At 35.7% G+C, this 24,392-nt stretch overlaps 1 protein-coding gene across 1 annotated transcript in view; it reads left to right on the top strand.

The window, feature by feature from the left end:
* The window catches only part of BMP2K (BMP2 inducible kinase), a 178,973-nt gene that overhangs the window by 84,939 nt on the left and 69,642 nt on the right, over nucleotides 1–24,392 (top strand). The window contains exons 5-10 of the mRNA XM_006885292.1: nucleotides 969–1,090; nucleotides 3,341–3,422; nucleotides 9,073–9,205; nucleotides 18,848–18,951; nucleotides 20,692–20,771; nucleotides 24,137–24,297. Of these exons, the coding sequence (XP_006885354.1) occupies nucleotides 969–1,090; nucleotides 3,341–3,422; nucleotides 9,073–9,205; nucleotides 18,848–18,951; nucleotides 20,692–20,771; nucleotides 24,137–24,297 (682 nt within the window). The remainder of the gene's footprint in view (nucleotides 1–968; nucleotides 1,091–3,340; nucleotides 3,423–9,072; nucleotides 9,206–18,847; nucleotides 18,952–20,691; nucleotides 20,772–24,136; nucleotides 24,298–24,392) is intronic.

Below are 24,392 nucleotides of genomic sequence, written 5' to 3'. Positions count from 1 at the left end.
TACTGTTGAGTCAAAACTGACCTGTTGCTGTCCCCTCTTGAAAGTTTTCAGAGGCAGTAAATTGTTTGGGAGGAGATTGCCCATGTTTCTGCTTCAGAGCAGCTGGTAGATTCAAACCAGGAGCTTTTGGGATTGCAGTGCAGATTCTTAGCACTGCGCCACCAGAGTTTACTGGAGGGCCAGCTGTGAGTCAGCCTTGACTTGGTAACAGTTTGGTTTTTTTGAGTTAAGGCATAAAATTAAGCTTGTGTTCTTTATTCTAGTATTTTTATATATAATAGCTTTAGGAGCTAATCAGATGTTAAATTTAGATGGTTTTTAAAATTATTTGTTCATAATAGTGGATATGTTATAAAAGGAGAAAAGTAGAGTCAAATCAGTTGGACTCTACTTGATAATATTGATCTCATTCTATACTTTGAGCATACTCTGGAGAGTGAGAAAGACACTTCCTTGCTCATAGAAGGAGGAATAGCAGACATAGTACATTCAGGTTCATTGTTTCTCACCATAATTTCAGGTGTCTTAGATGTATATTTGTGTGGTAGAAACCATTTTACTCTTTATTACATAAAATCATAGTTGTAAAAAGATAATTCTAAGACCATTATTGTAAAAGTAGAAGGATAACTAGTAAAATGTGTATGGGCACTTAAGAGGATAAGGGTGGGAGCTGAGGAGTGAGGATGGGCAGGGGGGAAATCACAGGGAAACACAGTTTGGTGAGTGGAAAGGGGGGGTAAAGGAAATGGGAAGGATCCAGTGGGGACCTGGAAAGATGGGATAATGGTGAGCATAATTCAGTGGGGATGAATTTTATAAAACAGTGTATGTGAATGATTGTATGAAACACAGTGTATATGAATTTTGGATGCAAAGCAGTATACAATAAAAATGGCAAAAAAAAAAAGGTAATTTCTCTGTTGAACATAATACTAACTGGTGATTTTTTTCCTTTCCCCCTTCAGGTAGAAAATATTTTGTTGAATGATAATGGAAACTATGTACTTTGTGACTTTGGCAGTGCCACTAATAAATTTCATAATCCTCAAAAAGATGGAGTAAATATAGTAGAAGAAGAAATTAAAAAGTAAGTTGAACTTTTTCTCATCAGAATTTTAGTTAGCTTGAGTCTGACCAGCTTTCCAATACACATTGTAGATACTGCAATTATAGAATTTTTTAAAGTTTTCTTTACTGCAAAAAAGAGTAATATTAATGTACATCTGGCTAAACAGGAACAAAATACATTTTTACCACAGACCCAGCAGTTTTGGTGTTGGGGTGTGGTTTTTTTTTAACATAATGTACTCTGGAAAGAGGTTTATAAAGAAATTTGTTCTATAAGCTGTTGTAATCAGTGGCATCATTAAAGGAAGTTTAAAGTGATTATATAGTTTAAACATCTGTATTTTTACTGATACTGCAGATTTGTGCTTAATTACTGGAAAAATTAAATTTAAGTTATTTGAAGACATTTGTGCTCTTCATATTTATCATATTAAGAAGACTGCTATGCATGGAAAACATAAATGTAAAGACTATGGTACTTTGATGTTTTTAATAGTATACTAGAAAATTCTGTGGTAGAAATGCATACCATACCTGCTTAGTATTTATTTAATGCTTGTCAAGAGTTCTTTGGGGACCTTTTCCCGATTTGTTTTCCCGTTTTAGCAAATGGAATTGTTTTAAATCTTAGATTACATTTATGAGATGAAACAGAATATATAAAGATCTATTAGAATTGTCTAAGTCTTTGTTTGGTTTTTTTATTTCCATGTTGCCTTTCATTGCTTCCTCACAAATTTATAATTGTTTAAGACTGTGGATGAGCTAAAATTTGACCTATTGCATTTCTGAAAGTATTCAAACAGAGCTGTGATTATTCTGGCCCATTTGTATCATCCTATCATGGTTATGTTGGATTTTACAAACAAGCAAGCAAACAAACAAACACTTTTCATTAAACATACAGATGCCTTAAAGAACACAGGACAGTGAATTATTGAATTGGCTCCTTGGGGATCTGTGTGTGCACCTAAAATTTTTAAAAAGTTAAGGAATTATAGTAATAGCTGCTGTCAAATCCTACTTAAGTTTCTCTGACTTGATAGAATTTTTTTTAAATTCTTAGTGACATAAAGTTATTTGGATTTGCGTTAAGTGATGACCTCAAGTTTATGAGGATTCTTGTACTATGTAGGTCATTTGAAGAGTTAAGAGGATAACTGTTTATTTGATTGATATGTGTTTATCCAGTGCCTATAATTTAGAAAACATTATTCTTGGCCCTGGAGTACAGTGAGCAAATCAAAAGTCCTGTCCTTGGGACACTTATATTCTGGCTTCTTAGGCTCTTATTCCGCATTACTGTTATCGGTTATTCAGAATGGCTCACTAGTCCAGATAATTTAGAAAGTGCCAGGAGTAGAATGGTGAGGCATTAGAGACATTGTTTTTAAGAAGGGCCAGAGTATAAACATACAGAATGAATCTTAGATTATGCCATTATAGGAAGGCCATCCATATTCTGATAATCCTGCCTTGAAATTTGAATACTTCTTCATTATAATCGATTTAGAGTTTTTGATATTTATAAGTATTTATTTATACCTATCACTATCAAGTGAAGTCCAGCTCATAGTCTCCATCTAAATCTTTATGGGAGTAGGCAGCTCAGCTTTCTCCCTAGGCTTCTTGGTGGGTTTGAACATCAGACCTTTTCAGTTAGCACTCTGACAGGTTAAGCACTATACCACCAGCACTCTTTTTTATTTGTTCATAGTATCTTTTAGTTACAAGTATGCAATCAGGATATAGAAGTATATGTCACTATTATTGTTAGTAAGAATTATGATAATTAGATTATTTTTAAAACAATGCCAATTATAGAAGCAAATCTCTTGGATGTATATTGAAGTATTAAAAATGAATTAGTTATTTAAGAGAGTAGAAGTTTTAGTTTTAAATTAATGGACTAAAATATTTTTATAAGAAGACTAATAGTATTTTAAATGAGAAGTAAAAGGGAAACTATGCATTGCAATTATTTAAAGTGTTTCTAATAGGAAATAAATAAAATGAGATGATTTTACCATTGTAGGTGCTGATGTACTTGCTAATTAAAAATGTCTATATGACCTTTTAGATTGTTAGATCATTGTTAGACTTTTAATGACTCTTTAAATGTAGTATTAATTCTAATGTAATGATATGGAATCTAACATTTTTGTAGTAGTTTATATAGAATCAATGTAGAATTCTGAGTGTCCTCTGTTTGGTTTTTTTTTTTTTTTTTTTATAATATCTCCACTCCATTTCAATTATTTGCTACCAGGTATACGACACTGTCATACAGAGCCCCTGAAATGATCAACCTTTATGGAGGGAAACCCATCACCACTAAGGCTGATATTTGGGTAAGGACAAGACAGGCTGGCATTTGCTCTAGATAAATAAAACATTCTGAATTCACTTGACTTCCTCTACCCCCTAAAAAAAGGATTTTTAAATAAAGAATTACTGTAGAGTAGAGCTGTTCAGGAGAAGCAAAATGAACATTTTATATTCTTAATTCTGAGATTGAAAAATTCTGCCAAAAAAAGAAAAAGCAAATAAAGCACTCCTCTGTATAATGTAGCAGGTAACTTTTAACATAATTTGAAAAAAATTAGATTATAGGAATAATGAGTTTTTTAAATTGAATAGATTTTTAAAATTTTCTTTTTATTGTTCTTTTTTGTTTTGATTTTTGGCTGATTGTAGTACAGAAAAGCCAGGTACTAATTCCACTAAATTGTTTTGGGAGTATTTAAGGATATAATGAACGGAAATGAAATAAATTTTCTATTTCTAATTGTGAATATTCTGTTGGCTAATTTCTGTATATTAAGATTTCTTATACAGTAGCATAAAAGTCTGGATTGAATTTTTAAGATAGGTGATGTTTATCATAGCACCCCTTTAAAAATAATTTCCCACATAAAATAACATGTATGTACAATTAGTAAACTATCAAGAAACTACTTTGCATGTGAAGTCTTTTAAATTCATGAATTATTTGGCCATATCTACCACTAGTCTGGGTGCTCTGGTGGCTTAGAAGTTGGGGATTGAGCTGCCAGTGAAAAGGTATGTGGTTCAAATCCACCAGCTGCACCATGAGAGAAAGATGGGTAGTCTCCTTCTGTGTGATTTACTGCCTCTGAAAACCTGCTGGAGGGTTGTGAGTTGGTTCCACAACAACAGCAATAGTAACAATGGCCCCTACCACCACTAATGTTATGTATGGGAGAATAATATTGAGCATTTCATGTTTTGGAAAACAGCTTTCCTAACTGCTAAGTTTTCATTATAGGTCATTTTCACTCTGAGATCTGTGATGATGGTTTTATTTAGTAGTTAGTAAATTCAGTGGGAGATGCTCCATGTTTACTTTTTAATGAGGAAAATTGAAGATAATATTCAGTCTTCAAAATCAAGTCACTTGTTCTCTCCTGTTTCTTGAATACTTTTCTTTATACCTAATGGGTAAAGAGAGAAATGGCTTTAGTGTGGGACAATTAGGATCCTTTGTATTTACAATGTGTGAGTACTGCAGAGTATTTTGACTTTGTGTCTTAAATAAACTAGATTTGCTCAAATTATCTGGATTGTTATCACCACAGTGTTTACTTTCAACATAAGACATACTTCTCAAAATTGGTTACAAGATAAAATTGATGCCTTTAAGCTGTGGTTCTGGAGAACAGTATAGAAAAATACCCTGGTCTCCTTGGAGGCAAGATCCTGAAGCTTTGTCAGACATACTTTAGGCATGTTGCAAGGAGGGACCAGCATAATGTCCTTCTCCAAGGACCAATCCCTCCTCGCCACGTGCCCAAAGTATGTGAGATGTTGTTGTTATGTGCTGTCGAGTCGTTTGCGACTCATAGTGACCCTATGTACAACAGCCCTAAACCCTGTCTATCCTGTGCCAATCACATTGCCTCTGATACACCCATCCCGATTACCCCAGTCACTGAATCAATCCACCTCATAGAGGGTCTTCCGCTTCTGCGCTGTCCCTCCACCCTCCCAAGCATGATGTCCTTCTCCAAAGACCTCTCCTTACAACATGTCCAGAGTATGTCAGGCGAAGCCCCAGAATCCTTGCCTCCAGGGAGCAGCCTGGTTTAGCCCTTTCCAGGATGAATCTGTTTGTTTTCTTGGCAGTCCAGGGTACATTCAGTACTCTTCTCCAGCACCACAGCTCAAAGGCGTCAATTGTCCTCCCTAGTCATTGTCCAACTCTCTGATGCATAACAAGTGATTGCAAAGACCATGGCCTGTATCAGGCGCACCTTCGTCTCCAGAGAGACACCGTTGCTCTTGAGTACTTTAGAGAGGTCCCTAACAGCAGACTTTCCCATCGCAATACGTTTTTTGATTTCCTGGCTGCTGATGTCAAGAGTGTTGACCGTGGAGTTGAGCAAATTGAAGTTGTGAACAATCTCAATCTCTTCGCCATCCATTCTGATGCTACCGACTGGTCCAGTGGTGAGAATCTTTGTCTTCTTGACATTGAGCCTCAGTCCTTACTGAAGGCTGCAGTCCTTGACCCTCTGCAGCAAGTGCATGAGGTCCTTCTCAGTTTCAGCAAGCAGGGTTGTGTCATCTGCGTAATGCAGATTGTTAATAGATCTTTCACCAATCCTGACGCCACACGTCTCCTCATAGAGATGTGAGATGGAGCTTTAAAATCCTAGCCTCCATGGAGAAACTTGGTTTCACCCTCTGCAACATAAACCTGTTTGTTTTCTTGGCAATCCATGGTATGTTCAAGACTCTTCTCCAGCACCACAACTCAGAGGCATCGATTCTTCTGTCATCCTTAGTCATTGTCCAGCTTTCTGATGCATAGCAAGTAATTGGGAAGACCATGACCTAGATTAGGTGCACCCTAGTCTGTAGACTGACATTGTTGCTTTTTAAAAGTCTGGACAGCAGATTTTTCCCAATGCAATTCATCTTTTCATTTCCTGGTGTTGGTGCAGAGTGTTGATTGTGGAGCCAAGCAAGCTGTAACTGTTAACCTCAGTCTCTTTTTCATCTATCATGATGCTACCATTTAACCCAGTGGTGAGAATCTTTTCTTGATGTTGAGCTTTAATCCATATTGAAGACTACAGTCCTTGACCTTCTGCAGCAAGTGCCTCAGGTCGTCTTCAGTTTTAGCACGCAAAGTTGTGTCATCTCCATAACATAGGTTATTGATGAGTCTTCCTACAATTCTGATGACACATTCTACTTCATAAAGCTCAGCTTCTAAATGATCTGTTCTGCATATAGATTGAAAAGGTGTGGAGACAGGATGCATCCCTGATGCACTCCTTTCCTGATTTTGAACCATGCTGTGCTTCCTTTCTCTGTTCTGAGGACTGCTTCCTGGTCCAAGTATAGGTTTCACATAAGCACAGTCATGTGCTCTGGGATTCCCATTTTCCTCAAGGTTAGCCAGAAAAATCTGTTGTGATCCATAAAGCCAATTGCTTTTGCATAGTCAGTGAAACACAGGTAGATAATTACTAGATAAAATTGGAAAATATCTTACAGAAGAAAGAATTAGCAATTAAAAAAGCAATATAAAAACCATTATTGTAGAATGAGTATAAGGATCCAAGCGGGGTGGAGGAGGGTAAAAGAGGGATGAGGATGTGCAGGGAGGGCTTAATCATGGAATTGTACAATTTGATGTGGGGTGAGGGAAATTGGAAGATTCTGTTCTCAAAAACAATGTATTCGAATTTTGTAAATAAACTAGTATTTTAAAAAAGTCAGGAGGGAAGGGAGAGAGGGGGTAAAATGTGCAATAATGAATGAATCAAAATATAACATTTCCATAAAGTTGTTAAAATCACAATTAAAATATTTATTTAAAGCAAAACAAAACAAATTGAGGTGTTTTTTTTAATTCCCCTCTTGATTCATCTTTACCGTTTGGTTAAACATTCTTCACTAAGAAATATTTTTGAACTAATTTATTGAAATTTCTACACATTTAAAGAACTTTTGTAATTAGGAGATTGCTGTTATACTAGAAAGATTTTTTAATTAATATTAATGCTGTTGGACTCAAAGTGTTTCTGTATATTATTTATAAAACTTAATGCACTTGATATTTACCTGAATTTGCTAAATTGAAGGATAGAGAAATTTGAACAAAGGAAATCTAGTTTACCAACTTTCAGATATAAGGCCAAATTCTAATAATGCTAATAAAATTTTATACTGTGAAGAAGAGTCGTAGACTGCCAAGATAACAAAGAGGTTTGTCTTTGAAAGGGTGAAACTAAGTTTCTCCTTGGAAGCTAGGATTTTGAATCTCTGTTTCATGTATTATGGCATGTGGCCAGGAAGGACTGATCCTTGGAGAAGAACATTATGCTTCTTGGAAGAGTGGAGGGACAGTGCAGAAGAGCAAGACCTGGAATGAGATGGATCGATACAGTAACTAGGGCAATGGGGTTAGATGTATCTGAGTCTGAGACTGGCTTAGCACAGGGCAGGCTTCAGAGCTGTTGTACATAGGGTCGCTATGAGTTGCAGGTGACTTGACAGCACATAACAGCAAAAACTATTGAGTTATTTTAAACCATCTATTTAGAATAGAAAATGTTCCTTAAACATTTATGCTGTTGACACTTGTAACTGGTAATGGTTTCTTGAGCATAGTGTCAGATTTTATTACTGTTTCTCAGGATTGAGGTGTTAGAAGTTTAGCCATAAATTCCTTATGCTGCTTTTCGATATATAGTGTGTTTTAGGGTTTTTAGTTTTCACTGTCAGCAAGTAGAGTTGTTGATGCTGCAGCATTTATGAAGCATGCCAGTTAAGCAGACATAGCCTTTCATTTTAAACTTTGATATAAATCTGCCTATTTTGATTTTAGCTCATAGCAAACTGTGACACAAAGTGGAACTGCCCATAAGGTTTCCAAGGCTCTAGATCTTTAAGAGAGCAGATGGCCTTGTTCTTCTCCTAAGAGATTTCTGGTGATTTCTAATGAGTAGTAGAATGCTTTGACCACTGTGTCACTAGAGGTCCATCAGACTATAGATGTAATTAGGTACATTTGATTAATAATATGTAAGTAATTTATGTACAGGTCTAATTGATTTCATGTAGAATGAAACTTAGAGCTCTATTATCAGAAAGAGTAAACCAGTTTTGTAGTCTAAGGTGATGATGTGCCAGTTGATACTTTTCTGGTAATTATACTGAGCTGGATTTCTAGTATTTGAAAGCATGTTTATTGTGACTTTGTTGTTGTTAGAAGCTTTGTACTTACTTTGTTAGTTATGTACTATTTATGTACTACCTATATACTTTGGTGTAGTTCATAAGTTGCGCTGCTAACCCAAAGTGGAGTCTCTCTGGAGGTTTGTTTGAATCCACCAGCTGCTCTGTGGGAAAAAGATGAGCAATCTCCTTCTGTGTAATTTCTTGTTGTTGTTACATATAGTCGAGTCAGGCCTGATTCATAGCCAGCCCTCCAGCGAGTTTACAGAGTCAGTAAATCACAGGAGAAGATTGCCCATCTTTCTCCTGTGGAACAACTGCTGAATTTGAACTGCATTGGATTGGCAGTGCAACTCCTTACCACTAAGTCACCATAGCTCCCTGTGCAGTTTTTGGACTCTGAGAAATACTAGAGGGTCAGTTGTGAGTTGGTTCTGAATTGACAGCAATGAGTTTTGCCAGTGAGAGGAAGAAATAAAATTTTGTAATTTTTTTCCAAAAAGACTTAGTTATTTCTTATTTAATTACATCATGCACAGTTGTTTGATGATAGCATCTGATTCAGTCAGATGTAACATGTAACAGGAGAACGTATAGTTGAGTATCTTTTCAATGATTAAACATATGAAGAATTACTTAAACACTAATTTGTAAAAAGATCCAGTATAGTCTTAATAGTGTTGTGTTTTTTAAGTAACATTTTAGTTTTGGTTTTTTGATTATTTTCATATCTTATGGTTAAGGTGAGTGCTAGAACTCTTATAATATGAATGGTTCTTTGTTTTTCAGGCACTGGGATGTTTACTCTATAAACTTTGTTTCTTCACTCTTCCATTTGGTGAGAGTCAGGTTGCTATCTGTGATGGTACCTTCACCATTCCAGACAATTCTCGTTACTCTCATAACATACATTGCTTAATAAGTAAGTATTTGGTAAATATATAGAAACATTGTAAGAGACTGTACTTAGGGCCTGAATGTTTATACCTCTTCAACTAAAAATCTAGTATTTTTATTTAATGTATTAAAATTTTGTGTAGCTAGAGTAATGATATAATGTGAAAAACCGTTTAAGAATGAAAGCAGCCTACTTAGATAGACTAATGTTTTTAAGCTCCTAGATAAGCTTTAGTAGCACATAAGCAGAGTTCACATAATTAAAAGAAATCAGAATTTCTGAAAAAACTGTATTTAATTGGTCTACACTTTTGAAATACAAATATCCTGTTGTGTTGCTTTCTGAATTAAAGTGTTAATAGTTTTAGATTTTAGCTTATAGTACCACTCTTTTTAGAATCCATTCCCTATGGTTTATGAGATAATAAGTAGAAACTAAGATCATGTCAGAAGAGATAAACCTGTTGTATTTTTATACCAAAAAATGATCTCTTTTTCTTCTATTCTTTAATTTTTTCCCGTTTTCATCCATGTTATAATTTAAAACACACACACACACACACACACACACACACACACACTCTCACTCTCTCTCTCGCTTTCTCTATCTTTGTGTGTATGATAAAGTTTCTGAAAATGATGGTTTGGAGTGGGTTGATGCTAGCTATTCAATAATAAATATATGTTAAGAAGTTGTAGTATTTAAATAGCACTTCTCAGAACTGTTTTAATTCCAATTTTCATGCAATTCTGTAGTTTTGAGCATTTAAAATACTACCTGTTATTGTCTCTAGCCACACAGATTAATGGACAAGAAAAGAGGGTCAATATAAACACATTTGACAAAATGTCTTTTGTATTTGTCAAAGGCATAAATATATTTAAAATACATTTGTTAAATGTACTGAATTTACATGCCAAACTTGACAAAGTTAGTGGGTAAAATAGATGGTAAAGACAATTTATTTGCCATTTGGATACAAAATATAAAGTGGCTCCCTACTTCATTTGTTAAGCTAAAGTTTTGTCAAGGTTTAAAGATTGAAAATAAAGCATAAAGGTACTTAGACAAAATTGGTATTTGCTTGTTTATAGGACTGAAATGAGGAATTTTAGAGCATGGCACTAAACTCCAGAAATAGAAAAGAAAAAATGTTTAACCATTAAATTTAAATCATTAAAATATAAAGTCCATGAATCCCAACATAAAATCAAATGATAAACTAGAAAAAAAGACTATAAATTTAACAAATGGCTAGCATTTGCAATTGCAGTACTCGTGAAAAGAACAGTCACTGTAAAAGGAAAATAGGCAGTGACCAAAAGAAAATGAGCATAAAAGGAAAGCGGACCTTGCTTTGCACTCGTAATAATTTAAAGTATAAGCTTTTGTTTTTATAATAAGTATTTACTCATACATGTTGGAAATGGAAGAATTCTATCAGCTTGACACAGAAATGATGCTGCTTTATGTGTAATGCATTTCACAGTGTAATCTGAATAATGGTGTTGTTATTGTCAAATTTCTTTGAGTCAACAATGACTCAAAGCTTCTCTTTTGAGCAACATATTGAAATCTTGTCCTGTCTTGTTGGGGAGGTGATGTCACAGTTTTGAGGCTAATGGAAACAGCTCCAAGCATGACTGCTGCACCGCCAACATAAATGCTTTTCAACTGTATTTGAGAACATAGATATAGATGCTCATACGTGGGGCCTTCGTCTCCCTACAGAGATTCCCTCTCAGTTTGTTTTGTTCTCCATGGAGTTTTTATAGAGTGCTAAAAGAGCAAGGATGTCTGTTTAAAGATCAGGTTGCACCTGTTGGAAGCCATGATATTTTCATTTGCTTTTCTATGCGTTTGAAAGTTGGACAGTGAGTAAGAAAAATTGAAGAGCCAATACCTTTGGATTATAGTGTTGGAGAAGCGTATTGAATGATACAATGGGCTGCCAAAAGAACAAACAAATCTATTTTTGAGGAAGTGCAACCAGCGTGCTCCTGAGAAGCAAGGATGGTGAAAGCTTGTTTCTAGGTCTTTGGACATGTTGTCAGAAGATAACAGTCCTTGCAAAAACATATCATGCTGGGAAATGTAGAGGTTTCAGAGGAAGAGAGGAAGACTCTGAACAAGATGGATTGATACTATGACTAAAACAGTGGGCAGTGGGCTTGAGCTTGACGGAAATCGTGAGGATGCTGCAGAATAGGGCAAGATTCACATCTGTTATTCATAAGGTTGCTGTGTTTCCTAGACCACTTGATGGCACCTGGCATCAACTCTCAATGACTTCATCTTGCTTGAACCTATTGTCAACACCCCTGAGATATATTACACTGAGAAAGTCTTCAGTCAGGGATCGATGATGCCACTTTTAGTACTAAGGTGTGCCTGATTCAGGTCATGGTCTTTTCAATCACTTGTTATTCATCTGAGAGCTGGACAGTAAATAAGGATGGCAGAAGAATTGATGCCTTTCAACTGTGGTGTAGAAGAGTACTGACTATTCCATGGACAGCCAAAAGAACAAACAAATATGTATTGGAGAAAGTAATTTTCATTCATTCTAATGCACGGCCTTGAAGGTTTTTTAAAAAAACTAGACAAATGAACTGCTTGAATATATTAAAACTTTTTAATTAAATATGCATTATAATAATCCCTGTACTTTTAACTCCTATTTAAGAGTTGGAAGATTTTCTTTGTTAATGTTTTTCTTTACTAGACAAACAGAAGAAACAAAGTTTCTTTTTTAAAAAACCAGAACATACATACTATATTTGTAGTGACTCCTGGTTATATAGATATTTGAATACCCTTTTTATTAATCAAGAGCAAGTGTGATTTTTATAATTTATTATCCATTCACTCTCTTAATTGAAAACAAATCTTAAAGTAGGATTCCCCTGAAAGTTTTTGGCAATAGCTGTGTTACCACATGGAGATGTAATGGAGGGATGACCAGGTCTAGGAACAGTTAATCAGCACTCTCCCAGATGTATTTTCCTACTATTGATCCTAGCAGATGGTGCCACTTAGGATATTAGTGAGGAATGAATGCATAAATTGCTAGCTGTTAAATTTAGCTTTCTTTCAACAGTCACTAAAACAAAATATGTAAGATACATGTGCATTTTTATGATAATTCTGTAAGTTGACAGAAAAAGCAAGCTAATGCTTAAAAATATTTATGATTAAAGATTAGAATGGATGTTGTTTATTTTCCCCATTCTAAATATTATAATTGGAAACCTGTGAAAGAGGAAAAAAAAGTACCCTTGTTATAAAATTAAAGGAGCATAGTGCTTACTTTAAGAATCAGTCTCTTATTTGGCTCAGAGAGAACCTCAGAGTATAGTTTTGGTTTGTGGTTTAAAGACATTCTCAGGGCAGTAGCGTCCACGAGTCCTCAGGTCTCAATCTGAAATTCTACGTTCTTCTCCATTTTTGTCAGGATCCAGCTGTTGTTGTCAGAATGATCAGTGAGGGATGCTGGGCACCATCTAGTTTTGGTCTTAGTGAACATGAGACCCTTGGTTATTATAGATAGTCCTGTTGTTGTTGTTATGTGCTGTCGAGTCACATAGAAAGTCCTGTAGAATAGTTAATTCTCTGAGCCTTGAGTCTTCCACTTTCTTTTGCTCTGGTGGAGTAGAGACCAGCAGTTGGATCTTAGATGTCCACTTGCAAGCTTTTAAGGTCATATACAGTATTTACAATCCTAGAATGTAGAACATAAACTTTAAGAGCTCTGTTATGCCAACTGACTGAATTGTCCTCTGAGGCTATGACAGAGTCAGAAAATTAGTCCTATATTTAGGCATGCCAAAAATATGTCTGTAACTGTGCCTGTGTGCTTTTTAAAATATGTGACGATTGTTGTTGTTGATTGCCCATTGCCTTTGAGTTGAGCAAGACTCATAGTGACCCTATGAACAAAAGGCCTGAAGCCCCTTGACAACTATCAACATTTTTCAAAGTTCATAGTTTCTGGAGGCATGTTGTTTAGGAAGTGGATGCCACTCCTGCTTTGAAAGTGATATGAGTATACCTTTATTAAATATATGAGCTACCCTGCTAACCTGAAGGCATATTGTTTCAGTGTCTGCTTCAGAGAGAAGGATGGGCAGTCCACTGTCATGCCTCTGAAAATCCTCTGGAGGGTCACCTATGGTTTGGTTCCAATTTGACGGTACATAAAAACAAAACAGCAGTTATGAGAAGTGACTTTAACTGCTTAAAAACTGAAATTGCCATTCTTGATAGCTATGCCTCACTGTTTAGCTAGTTTAATGATGATATTCTGAATTACAGATTATATCACTTATCAGTTATCCAAGTATGTATCCTATATCTCAATTCTCTTAGAAGTTTTAGAAAGTAAATTATTTACAGATGCCTTATTAAGTTTTGTTTTTTAATTGCTGAGAATACTCAGAGACAAAGTTCATTTTTTCCCTGAAGTAGCCTGCTTATACTCTTAAGTTTGAAAACAAGAGATGTGACACAGGAACTTAACTGGTAAAACTGTCAACTTTTAGTGCTGATGAAGCAGATTGTAGTTTAGTTCTGAAGCCAAATGTATCTGTTTATTTGTCCTCAGTCCATAAATTTACCTACAGTTAGTCTTGGCAAGGTGGGAAAATTTCTCTGCAGATGCAAGCAGCATACAAAAAACATGCTCTTCAGTAGAGAACATGTATTCCAGAGAATAGTATTTCTGAAATAGACATGTGTAGGAGCTGTTTAGAGACAGAGATAGACATGTGTAGGAGCTGCTTTTAAACTTCACCTAACACTTAGGTGAAGCCTATGTTTTTCCATGGGGAAGAATGAACTAGAGTCAAGAGATGTCATGGTTCCTACACTGGCACAATGGCCGTTTTGACTATGATTTACTGTAAAAAACCTCCCAACATGCTTAATTATTATATACATGCACATGCATATAGTACATCATGGATGTATAAGATCGTTTCATTAAATATTGCTTAAGTGTAGAATGATACACTCTGATTTTCTCTTCACCTTCATTAAATAAATGCTAGTCATAACACTTTAAATTCATTTTGTATCACATAATAGGATCTCTGCAGTTGAAAAAAACCTAAGCCAGGAGAATTGCAAGTTCTTTTTTTCATAAAATGTTATCAGTTCTACCCTGAGCCGAACTACCTAATCATTAGAGGATTTGGTGTTGTGTTTAACTTACTTGTGCGTATATTGGCTACAGAATAGAAATCTAAAATTATCTGCTCAATGTTTCTGAGCTATTTTGAAAGAAAAAAAATGAAAAAAAGGGAAAAAAAACCCACCAGAAATACCTGAAGAATCATCCTGTTCTCTCTAAAATGTAATATTTTGGATTAAGTCAGATCATCAGGGAAGTGTATACTAGCACCATATTGTTCTATATCCCGATAGAATTCCTGTTACTGAATTGCAGTTAATGTGATGCCACCAGTTAAGTGTGTTTAAGAAAAGGTACTGTGTTCTAGATTGCAATTCCTTAAGGATGTTGTTCATTTTATGCGAACAATCTGTAGAAGAACCTGAGGGATAATTTGCTCTCTGCTTTCACTGTCAACCATAGTGGTTTTTCTGAGCACTTGATTAGTTTTTTTTTTTTTTTTAAAAGCGTGAATTCATGTAATGGGTCATATTACCCTCTTTATATATATTTTGCATGTACACTTAGGATGAGTTCATATGCAGTTTCTTTACTGACATTCTTTTACCCTCTCCTTTTTTTTAAACCACTGCTTCTGAATTACTCTTAGTTGTCTCACATATTTTAAAAACCTTATTGTTTTTATGCCACTAGAAATCTTTTATGTAGTTGTTTGTTGTTGTGTACCATCTAGTCAGAACCAACCCAAAGCTGACCCTTCAGTGGATCTTTGCAGGTATTTACTTGCTGGGGAGGAGATTACCCATCCTTCTCCTGCGGAGAAGCTGGTGGCCTCAAACTGTGTGTCTTCAGGAATGCAGTGCAGTTTCTTGCCACTTTGTTTCTTTGGCTCCACAGTCAACACTTTTAGTACCAGCAGCCAGAAAATTAAAAGATGAATTGCTGGCGAGATTGTGAAGAAACTGGAACTCTTATTCACTGTTGGTGGGAATGTAAAATGGTGGGTGTAACCACTATGGAATGCTGTATGGCACTTTCTCAAAAAGTTGCAAATAGAAATAGCATTTGGCCTAGCAATCCCACCTCTGAGTATTTACTCTAAAGAAACCATAACTGCCACCCAAGCAGACATATGCACACCCATGTTTATTGTGGCTTTGTTCACAATAGCAAAGAGTTCGAAACAACCCAAGTGCCCATCAACAAACAAATGGATAGAGAAGCTGTGGTATATTCACACAGTGGAATACTATGCAGCATTGGAAAACAATGGACTCATGAAATATTAACAAAGTGGATGACCCTGGGGGACATTATGCTGAGTGAAAGATCTCAGTCACAAAAGGACAAAATTACATAGGGCCACTGTTGTAAAACGGGACTGACATCAGGGTTGAGGGAAGGCAGAGAAAGGGGGGAAGAATGATCTACAGTGCATTGAAACAGATGAGGAAGAGAATCGTTTAAAAGAGATATATGATTGGGTATTATTGTTATGACAGGAGTCCAGAATGAAGTCTGCACAGTGAAGTGGACTTGGGGGAGGGATTGCATAACAATGAAAGAATTTCTCTTTTACTTTTCAAGGAGAAGAATTAATTGCAGGGAGGGGGTGGCCAGGGAGAAAAGTGTAACAATGAATGACTGGAAACCCTAAGTCTCTGTAAACTTTCATTAGAATTAATAAATTAAAAAAAATAATAAAAAGATAAATTGCATTGGGAAAGTCTGCTGTCAGACCTCTTCAAAGTACTGAAGAGCAACAGTGTCAGTCTGGAGACTAAGGTGCACCTGATACAGGCCATGGTCTTTGCAATTACTTGCTTTGCATCAGAGAGCTATACAATGACTAGGGATAATAGAAGGAGAGTTGATGCCTTTGAGCTGTGGTGTTAGAGAATAGTATTGAATATACCATGGGCTGCTAAGAAAACAAACAAGTTCATCCTGGAGAGGGTGAAGCCAGGTTGCTCCTTGGAGGCAAGGATTCTGAAGCTTCGTCTTAACATACTTTGGACATGTTACAAGGCGGGATCAGTCCTTGGAGAGGGATGTCATGCGGGAGGGTGGAGCAACAGTGCGGGAGAGGAAGACCCTTGATGAGATGGATTGATTCAGTCACGGTGATTGGGATAGGTGTGTCGGAGATAATAAGATTGGCAAGGGATAGAACAGGGTTTAGGGCTGTTATAGGGTCGCTATGAGTCACAGGCGACTTGGTGGCACATAACAACAACAACAATTATAATACTGAAAGAACAAAAGGGGAAAAATACATTAGTTGGGTGAAGAAAAAGATAATGTACAATAAAGGTTTTATTAGACTGGATAATTAATTACATGAATCAATTATAATTTTATAAAATAAAATGTGTATAAGTGATTGAATGAAAACCAATAGGATTTGTAAACTGTCAGTCAAGGTAAAAAAACCCCAACAAATCTAGCAACAAAAAAATGAAGGAAAAAAAGGCTCTAGGAATAATCAGAATAGCCATGAAACATTTTAGCAAATTAATGCAGCTCTGAATGTGTTCACTCAACCATCCTGAGAAATTAATGATAGTTACTAAGCTAACTTACTGCTCGACATCCATATTTTTACTAACCCCAAAGAAAAAGGATTCATTTGACTGCAGAAATTGTCAACCAATGTTGTTAATATCACATGTAAATAAAGTTTTGCTAAAAGTAATTGAAAAGAGATTTAGCAATACCTCGACAAGATGTTTCAGAAATTCAAGCTGGAGTCTGAAGATGCTGTGTAACAAATACTGTTACTTTGGGTAGATGGATAGGTGAAAGCAGAGAATGCAAGAAGATGCTTACCTTTCTTTTATTAACTGTGAAATAGCTTTTTGATTCTATGCTACATCACAAGGAAATTAGGCATATTATTGCAGCAAATGAAAATTCGAGGACACTTTATTGTGCTCATGCAGAACTTGTGCATAGACCACGATGCACAAAATAAAGCCATTATGTAGATTAAAACTGAGGAAGTTGTGTGTCATGATTGTATCCTCTCGCCATTCTTAATCTGTATGCTGACCAACTGGGTGTAGGAACAACACAGCATCAAGATTAGACTAACACTCATTAACAGCCTTTTATATGCAGGTGACATAAATCTTATAGCTCTAAATGAAGGAGGACTTCAGTATGGATTATACTTCATCATAAAGGGACTAAAAATATTCGCCACAGGACCAGTAAAGCATCATGATAAACAAGGAATAGATTGAAGTATCCCAGATTTCACTTATTTCTATAATCAGTGCCTATGGAAACAATAGCCTAGAAATCAAATTACGTATTGATCTCATTGGGCAGATTTGTTGTAAAAGGCATGTTTGAAATGATAAAAATGAAGATGTCATTTTGTGTACTATATGTGTATGTGATCTACATTATATTTTCAAAGGCATGCAGTATGTGGATAATGAGTGAGGAAGCCTGAAGGAGAATTGTTATATTTGAATTATGGTCTTAGAAAATATTTCATGGACTTCAGAAGACCGAACAAATCTATCTTGGAGAAATTCAGTCAGAACTATTCCTTAACACGTTGCCGCAAATGAAGGCAGAGGTGTTTCTAAGTATGGTTGTCAGTTTTAAAAGTGTGCGCCATCGTGTTAATAATGACTGCATCTCATAGACTTTGACTATGTTACCTACCAATAGGTGTCCTTGGAGAAGGAACTCAGACTTGGTAAAGTAGAAGTTCAGTGGCAAGAGCTGGACACTCAGTGAGATGGATTGGCACGGTGGCTGCAACAGTGAAATATGGCAGTGATTGTGAGGCTGGAGCAGGACCAGGCAGTGTTTTCTGTAGTACTTGGTGTTACTGTGAGTCAAGAAATGATTTGACAACAGACACATTATTAGTGGTCATTTTAGTTAGACAAAAAGATCAGGTATCTCTCTCAAGCTTAGGGAGTTGCATAGTAGAAATCTTTTCAGGTGTTCATAATAGAACCTTAAAACTACTCATACTTTTGAGCATAATATAAATAGCATGTTAAAATACAGTGCTTTAGTGAGGACTGTTACTGTTGGTCTGAAAAGAAAATATTTCTGGAAAATCACAGTGTTAATTATATACTACTTTTAAGATAAATAATTATGTACACAGTTTAGCCTTTCCCCCCCTCAATCTTGTATGATGCATAATCATCTGAAAAATTAGACATGTTAAGTAGTGTGGGAAAAGGAACTCCTTATTATGACCTTAGAACTTCTTTTAATTATTCCTCAGATTTCACTAATCTCCCTGTTATTTTGTGCTGCTTTTAAAATAGAGGAAGAAACTTTGTTGTATCTCTTATGCAGAGCTGTTCTGTGACTGATTTTTTAACTTGGTATAATTCTGTAACTGTACAAGTAGTAATTTGTGAATTTTCTCTAAACATTAATAAAGTTAACAAAAATTATTGGTGATCTAATAATGGAACATACTGTCCTTTTGTTCTTAGACTCCATCGCTAAGTATCTTTTGTACTCCACACTGCTTAATTTTTGATCCATTTTTTCAGGATTTATGCTTGAACCAGATCCAGAGCGTAGACCCGATATATTTCAAGTGTCCTATTTCGCATTTAAATTTGCCAAAAAGGATTGTTCAGTTTCCAACATCAACGTAAGTAGTTTTTAAGTGGGAAGTGAATTTAAAATAATTTCATTACATTTAGTGTGCATATATTTTTAGAGTGACTAGGTTTATGATAAGCATTGTGATAGTATGCTTTTGTATTTTCAGGAAAGTAGGGACATCTAACAGTGACAGTGCATGGGTCATTATTAAGTTATTTGGAGCAAACATTAAGTAAAAGAGCTCTGGTGGCTTAGTGGTAAGGAGTTGTCCTGCCAATCCAAAGTCACACAATTTGAATCTACCAAGTGTTCTGTGGGAGAAAGAGGGACAATAATTTTCCATGCTGTTTACCGACTCTGAAACCCACTGGAGTGTCAGCGATGGGCCAGTTACAGCTTTATGGTTCATAACAACAAAAACCCATTAAAGAGATGCTAGTTTTTTTTCTTTTTCTTCTTAATGCCTACCTTTATCATGAAAAATTTCGAGATCTGAAGTGCTCTGTAAAACTGAGAAAGTTTGGTAACTTTAGGTGTGAAGAGCACAGGCATTTTAAATGAACACACCTGTGTTCAACTCTGTTTTTATCAGATTCTGTATCTTTCATGAGATTATTTAATATCTTTCTGTAAAACATATTTGAATATTAAATGTAAAAACTTAGCGCCTAGACTATGGAAAATGCTTAGTTTTCAATAACTAATATTTTTTATAGGTTTAGAAATCTGTTCATTTTTTTTACACCTTTTTGCTTAGCTTCCTCCAATCAATTGTTTATGGCAAGCCTTTCCCAGTTTTAACAGGTATTTCTAGAATTTTGTAAAATCACGCTTTCCTTTGCATATAACCTAGATACACACTACAAAAAAAAAAAAGGAATGTGGTATGTTTTCTTTTTGTTTATTATATTGTAATACTTATGAATTTAAGCCACACAGCTTTAACATTCTAGTAATGAAGTTATTGTTAGTAATTATTTGTCTGTGGATTTTTAACTTTTCATTTAGTGGCCATAGAGTAAATATCCACTATGAGCCAAACGCAAGGGCTCAAATGATGAGTGAGGCTTTCTAGCCTTACTCCTTACTCCCTTACAAGCAGTGCTCTGAAAATTATATACAGTATGTAGAAGCAACTGAAAAACTCAAACTTATTGGCATTGAGTGCAGAGCAACTATTAACTGATCCTCCAGCAGGGTTTTGGAAGCTGTACATCTCACAGAGAAAAGATTGCTTATCTCTGTCTCGTGGAGCCACTGGTGGATTTGAACTTCCCAGAGAAGTGCCGCCTTTGTTTAGCAGGACAGCTACTTATACACCACACCACAGGTTTAATCATAGGCTTGCTGTTTGGTTCCTTTTGCAAAATGGGGAAAGGTTCCTAAGTTTATTCTACGCATGCTGTTTGCTTCCTTTTGGAAAATGTGAAAGTAATTGATTTTATAAGTGAACAGATGTTTATTTTTCTTTTAAATACAAGACTCACCCATTTATAAACACAATGATATTCTTGTTTTCTATGAGTTTTGATGGAGCATGAATATGGAAGTGATGTTTGAATAACATGCAGTGATGGTTGTAATTAGGTCTGACATGTACATATAGTCAAGAAAAAAAAATTGTTTTATCAACTCAGCAGCACAGAACAGCAACAACAAAGGGGAAAAGAAAAGTTAAATCACCAGACAGTACTTTATGCTCAAGAGTATAGTCATAGCTTTAAATTTTTTTTTCAATTAAGATTAAAGTTAAAATAAAAAGTTCTGTATTTTTTTTCCTTCCAAGAATGCAACTATTCCTTCAGCTCTTCCTGAACCGATGACTGCTAGTGAAGCAGCTGCTAGGAAAAGCCAAATAAAAGCCAGGTAGGCCAAATGATATTGAAATTTAAATTGTCAGTTTTAAAGTAAAGATACAGTTCTTAGTTTTAAATAGTTTTACATTTATTATAGCAAATGTCATTGATTAAGCGTTATCCTCACCAACAAAAATGTCTCAGTGCATGTGTTATGTTGTAGCATGTCTGGATAACAAGTACAAAATAAAATTTTTGTATGGGATATGGGTTTTGAAATAAGTCCCACTTGAACTGCTCATTCTCAACTGTAAAATAATTGTTTAACTGTTTAATTAGTAATGTTAGAATGGGCCTTTTTATTGGGAGACAGCTGTTGTTATTTTCATTACAAGACAAATCTAATTTGTAAAATCCTATTTTCTATTTTATAGTAGAATTTTGAACTATTATTTTCCAGTTTAATCATTACCAATGAAGTAAACGAACTTAAATTTGTAAAATATGGGTGACCTGGAATGCTAACCAGAAGGAGAAAAATTACAGATAAAGCACCTTACTAGAAACAAAATTGAATTTCGTTATTAAAAAACAAAGGCAGCATTTCCATTTCATAGCAACCAAATCTCTTGATACACAGAGTTGGAAACAGCGGTGCTCAGCTCAGTAATGGCAGCAGATTACAGTGTTTTGAATATGTGTGTCCTATAGGGTCCTGGCAGTAGACCACTTTCCCACATCATGCTGCTAAAGGGACTCACTAATCCTCTTCTGAATCTTCCATTCTAGGGCTTCAACCTGCACTTTCCCCCATTCTGGTTATTGTTCCATTTCATCTAAATTTAAAAAATTCAAATTTGTTCTGATTTTAGTTGGCCCATGACTTAAACCTGTCTGAAGTCTTGTATTATATATAGCCAGTATAATTTATTAAAAATATTTATGGAAAGAAGAAATAGCTGTTAATATTTTAGAGTATTTAGAATACCTATATAATATATAGACACTCTCGTGTTACAGTGAGTAATGAATGTGTTGCTAACTGGAAAGTTGGAAGTTCAATTCCACCCATTGCTCCATAGGGAAAGAGGGAAATTGCCCACTGCTGGTAAGATATATGTCCTCAAAAACCCAGTGGAAGTTCTCCATGAGTCAGAATCCACTCAGCAGTAGTAGTAGATTTGATTTAGTTTATATAGGGATTAAAACAAGCTTGGAAGGAGGAGTGGCATCCACTTCCATAACAGCTTGCCTCTGGAAACCCTATGAGCCTGGAGAGAGGATGAAAGGCACCCAAGCGTTGAGGGCTCTCCTTCATAGGGTCGCTATGAGTCGCCTGCGGCTCGATGGCACTTCACAGCTAATTCATGGAACACATGGTGGCCCTTTGTTGAGTCTTATTATTTTTGCTGTCTTAATGTTTCATTACTTTTTTTGTGAACATGTATCATACCTTCCTGTGTGTACTGTAAATTGTTTGAAAACAGATTGGTGCTTTATCCCTCTACAGGAGTATTTGTCAAAGTAGTTTTGTGCAATGTTCTGCTTGATGCCAGTAAATTTACACCATGTTGAGAGGGTAGTGCAGCACAGGGCAGGGTTCCAGTGTGGTTTCCAATGGCTTGCAGAATTATTACTTGCTTTTTAGAGATTCTGATGTGCTTATGTATACTGTTAACTCTCTAAGAGCTATGTATAGCATGAAACAGGTAGGGCTAGGTCTGCCTGCAGACTTAGTAAAGAATGAACAGACAAATGAAAGGATTTTACTTCTATCATTTGAGTTTAAGAAACTATTACTAAAATAAAATATAATTTATATGTATACATGGTCTTTTCTTGACTTTCAGTTTTATTTTCTCATGTCTTGCCCTTTATTCATCCCTTCCCAAGCACAAATACTTTTAAAAACATGATGCACACTATAATTCCAACTTCTAAAATCTTTTGATTTGTCCTTTTTTTCTTGGAAAACATATTTGTTAGCAGGACTCCCTCTTGTGGTACGTAGAGATATTAGGAAACAGCTATAGATTTGTGCAGTTAAGGTGTACAATGCTTATTCCAAAGGCAAGAGATGTGTGTGTACTCTGTATGTAGGTCTATAAAATTTCCAAATATTTATCATTGGAAATATGTTAAGGGAACAGTGTAGTTAGTTATAGAGATTTTATTGTGAATCCTGTGGGAAAGCAAGCATGTGACTATGTTAAAAGCATTTGTGTTTTTGTCTTACATTTGTAGTTGGCAAAATTCACTTACACTATTTAATCCCTTTTTTAAAAAGTTGTTGTTGTTAATGTGCTGTCAAGTCGCCTGCAACTCATAGTGACCCTATGTACAACAGCCCAAAACTCCGCTCTGTCCTGTGCCAATCGCACTGTCTCTGATACTCCCATCCCGATTATCCCAGTCACTGAATCAATCCACCTCAGAGAGGGCCTTCCTCTCCTGCACTGTCCCTCCACCCTCCCAAGCATGATGTCCCTCTCTAAGGACCGGTCTCTCCTCACAACATGTCCAAAGTAAGTTAGACGGAGCCTCAGAATCCTTGCCTCCAAGGAGCCACCCGGTTTAACCCTTTCCAGGACAAATCTGTTTGTTTTCCTAGCAGTCGATGGTCTTCTCACTCTTCTCCAGCAGCACCACAGCTCAAAGGCATCAATTCTCCTTCTATCTTCCTTGGTCATTTTCCAACTCTCTGATGCATAACAAGTGATTGCAAAAACCATGGCCTGTATCAGACGCACCTTAGTTTCCTGTATGTTTTAAAAAAGAGAAAAGTTAAAAAAAGAAGGGGAAAAAAAGGGAAAAGCTAATATATCTCTGTCTTCTCACATTACTAGGCATCTCTAGGTTTCAAACCTATACTTACTGTTTGAACATGTATTTCTAGGGGCAAAAGTCCTACTGCAGTAACTTGCATAATTTACATTTTACTTTTAAGTCTTCTAAGGGAAGGTAAATGAGAGAAGTTGTGGAATATGAGCAGATACTTCACATGTTAAAAGTTTGTTTTCCTGTGTTTTACATCCTGAGAAGTCTTCTTTCATCAGCTTTGAGTACAGTTTAGGGGAAGAAGAATGCTTTTTGTTGTTATTTATCTGAGAGGCTTGGAGAATTGAGTCTCAGTTTTTATTTAGTTAGCTTCTTTTCAATCTCATTTCCTCTCCTTATACCAGTCTCTGGGACTGTATTATTTTCTGCCATCTTCAGTGGCAGGCTGTGAATAGTAGCCTATTGCTTTAGGGAAAATAAACTTTATTTTCTTTTCTTCATAAAATAGTACTTGGGATTGTGATTTAGAAGGAAGCCAGGAGGATTTGCATGATCACTGGTTGTAATGAAAATGAATCTGGTAAAGTAGATGCTTTATAGTACAGTGAATTAGAAATAATCCCGGTGTTTGTATTGAAATTTATTTCTTTGTTGTAGAATAACAGATACCATTGGACCAACAGAAACCTCAATTGCACCAAGACAAAGACCAAAGGCAAACTCTACTACTGCCACTCCCAGCGTGCTGACCATTCAGAGTTCAGCAACACCTGTTAAAGTCCCCGTTCCTGGTGAATTTGCTAACCACAGACCAAAAGGTAAAACAGTTTTCTTTATTGGTAACTTTAGTAAAACCTTTTCTGGTTCAAATTTATAAGGGTATAAGTTACTAGAAAACTTAAGTTTTGAAGCA

Source organism: Elephantulus edwardii, unplaced genomic scaffold (assembly GCF_000299155.1).
Source record: "Elephantulus edwardii isolate Elephantulus edwardi_28Jun2011 unplaced genomic scaffold, EleEdw1.0 scaffold00042, whole genome shotgun sequence".
Lineage (NCBI taxonomy): Eukaryota > Metazoa > Chordata > Mammalia > Macroscelidea > Macroscelididae > Elephantulus > Elephantulus edwardii.
The sequence above is the reverse complement of the archived record's forward strand: the minus strand, read 5'-3'. Positions and strand labels throughout refer to the sequence as shown.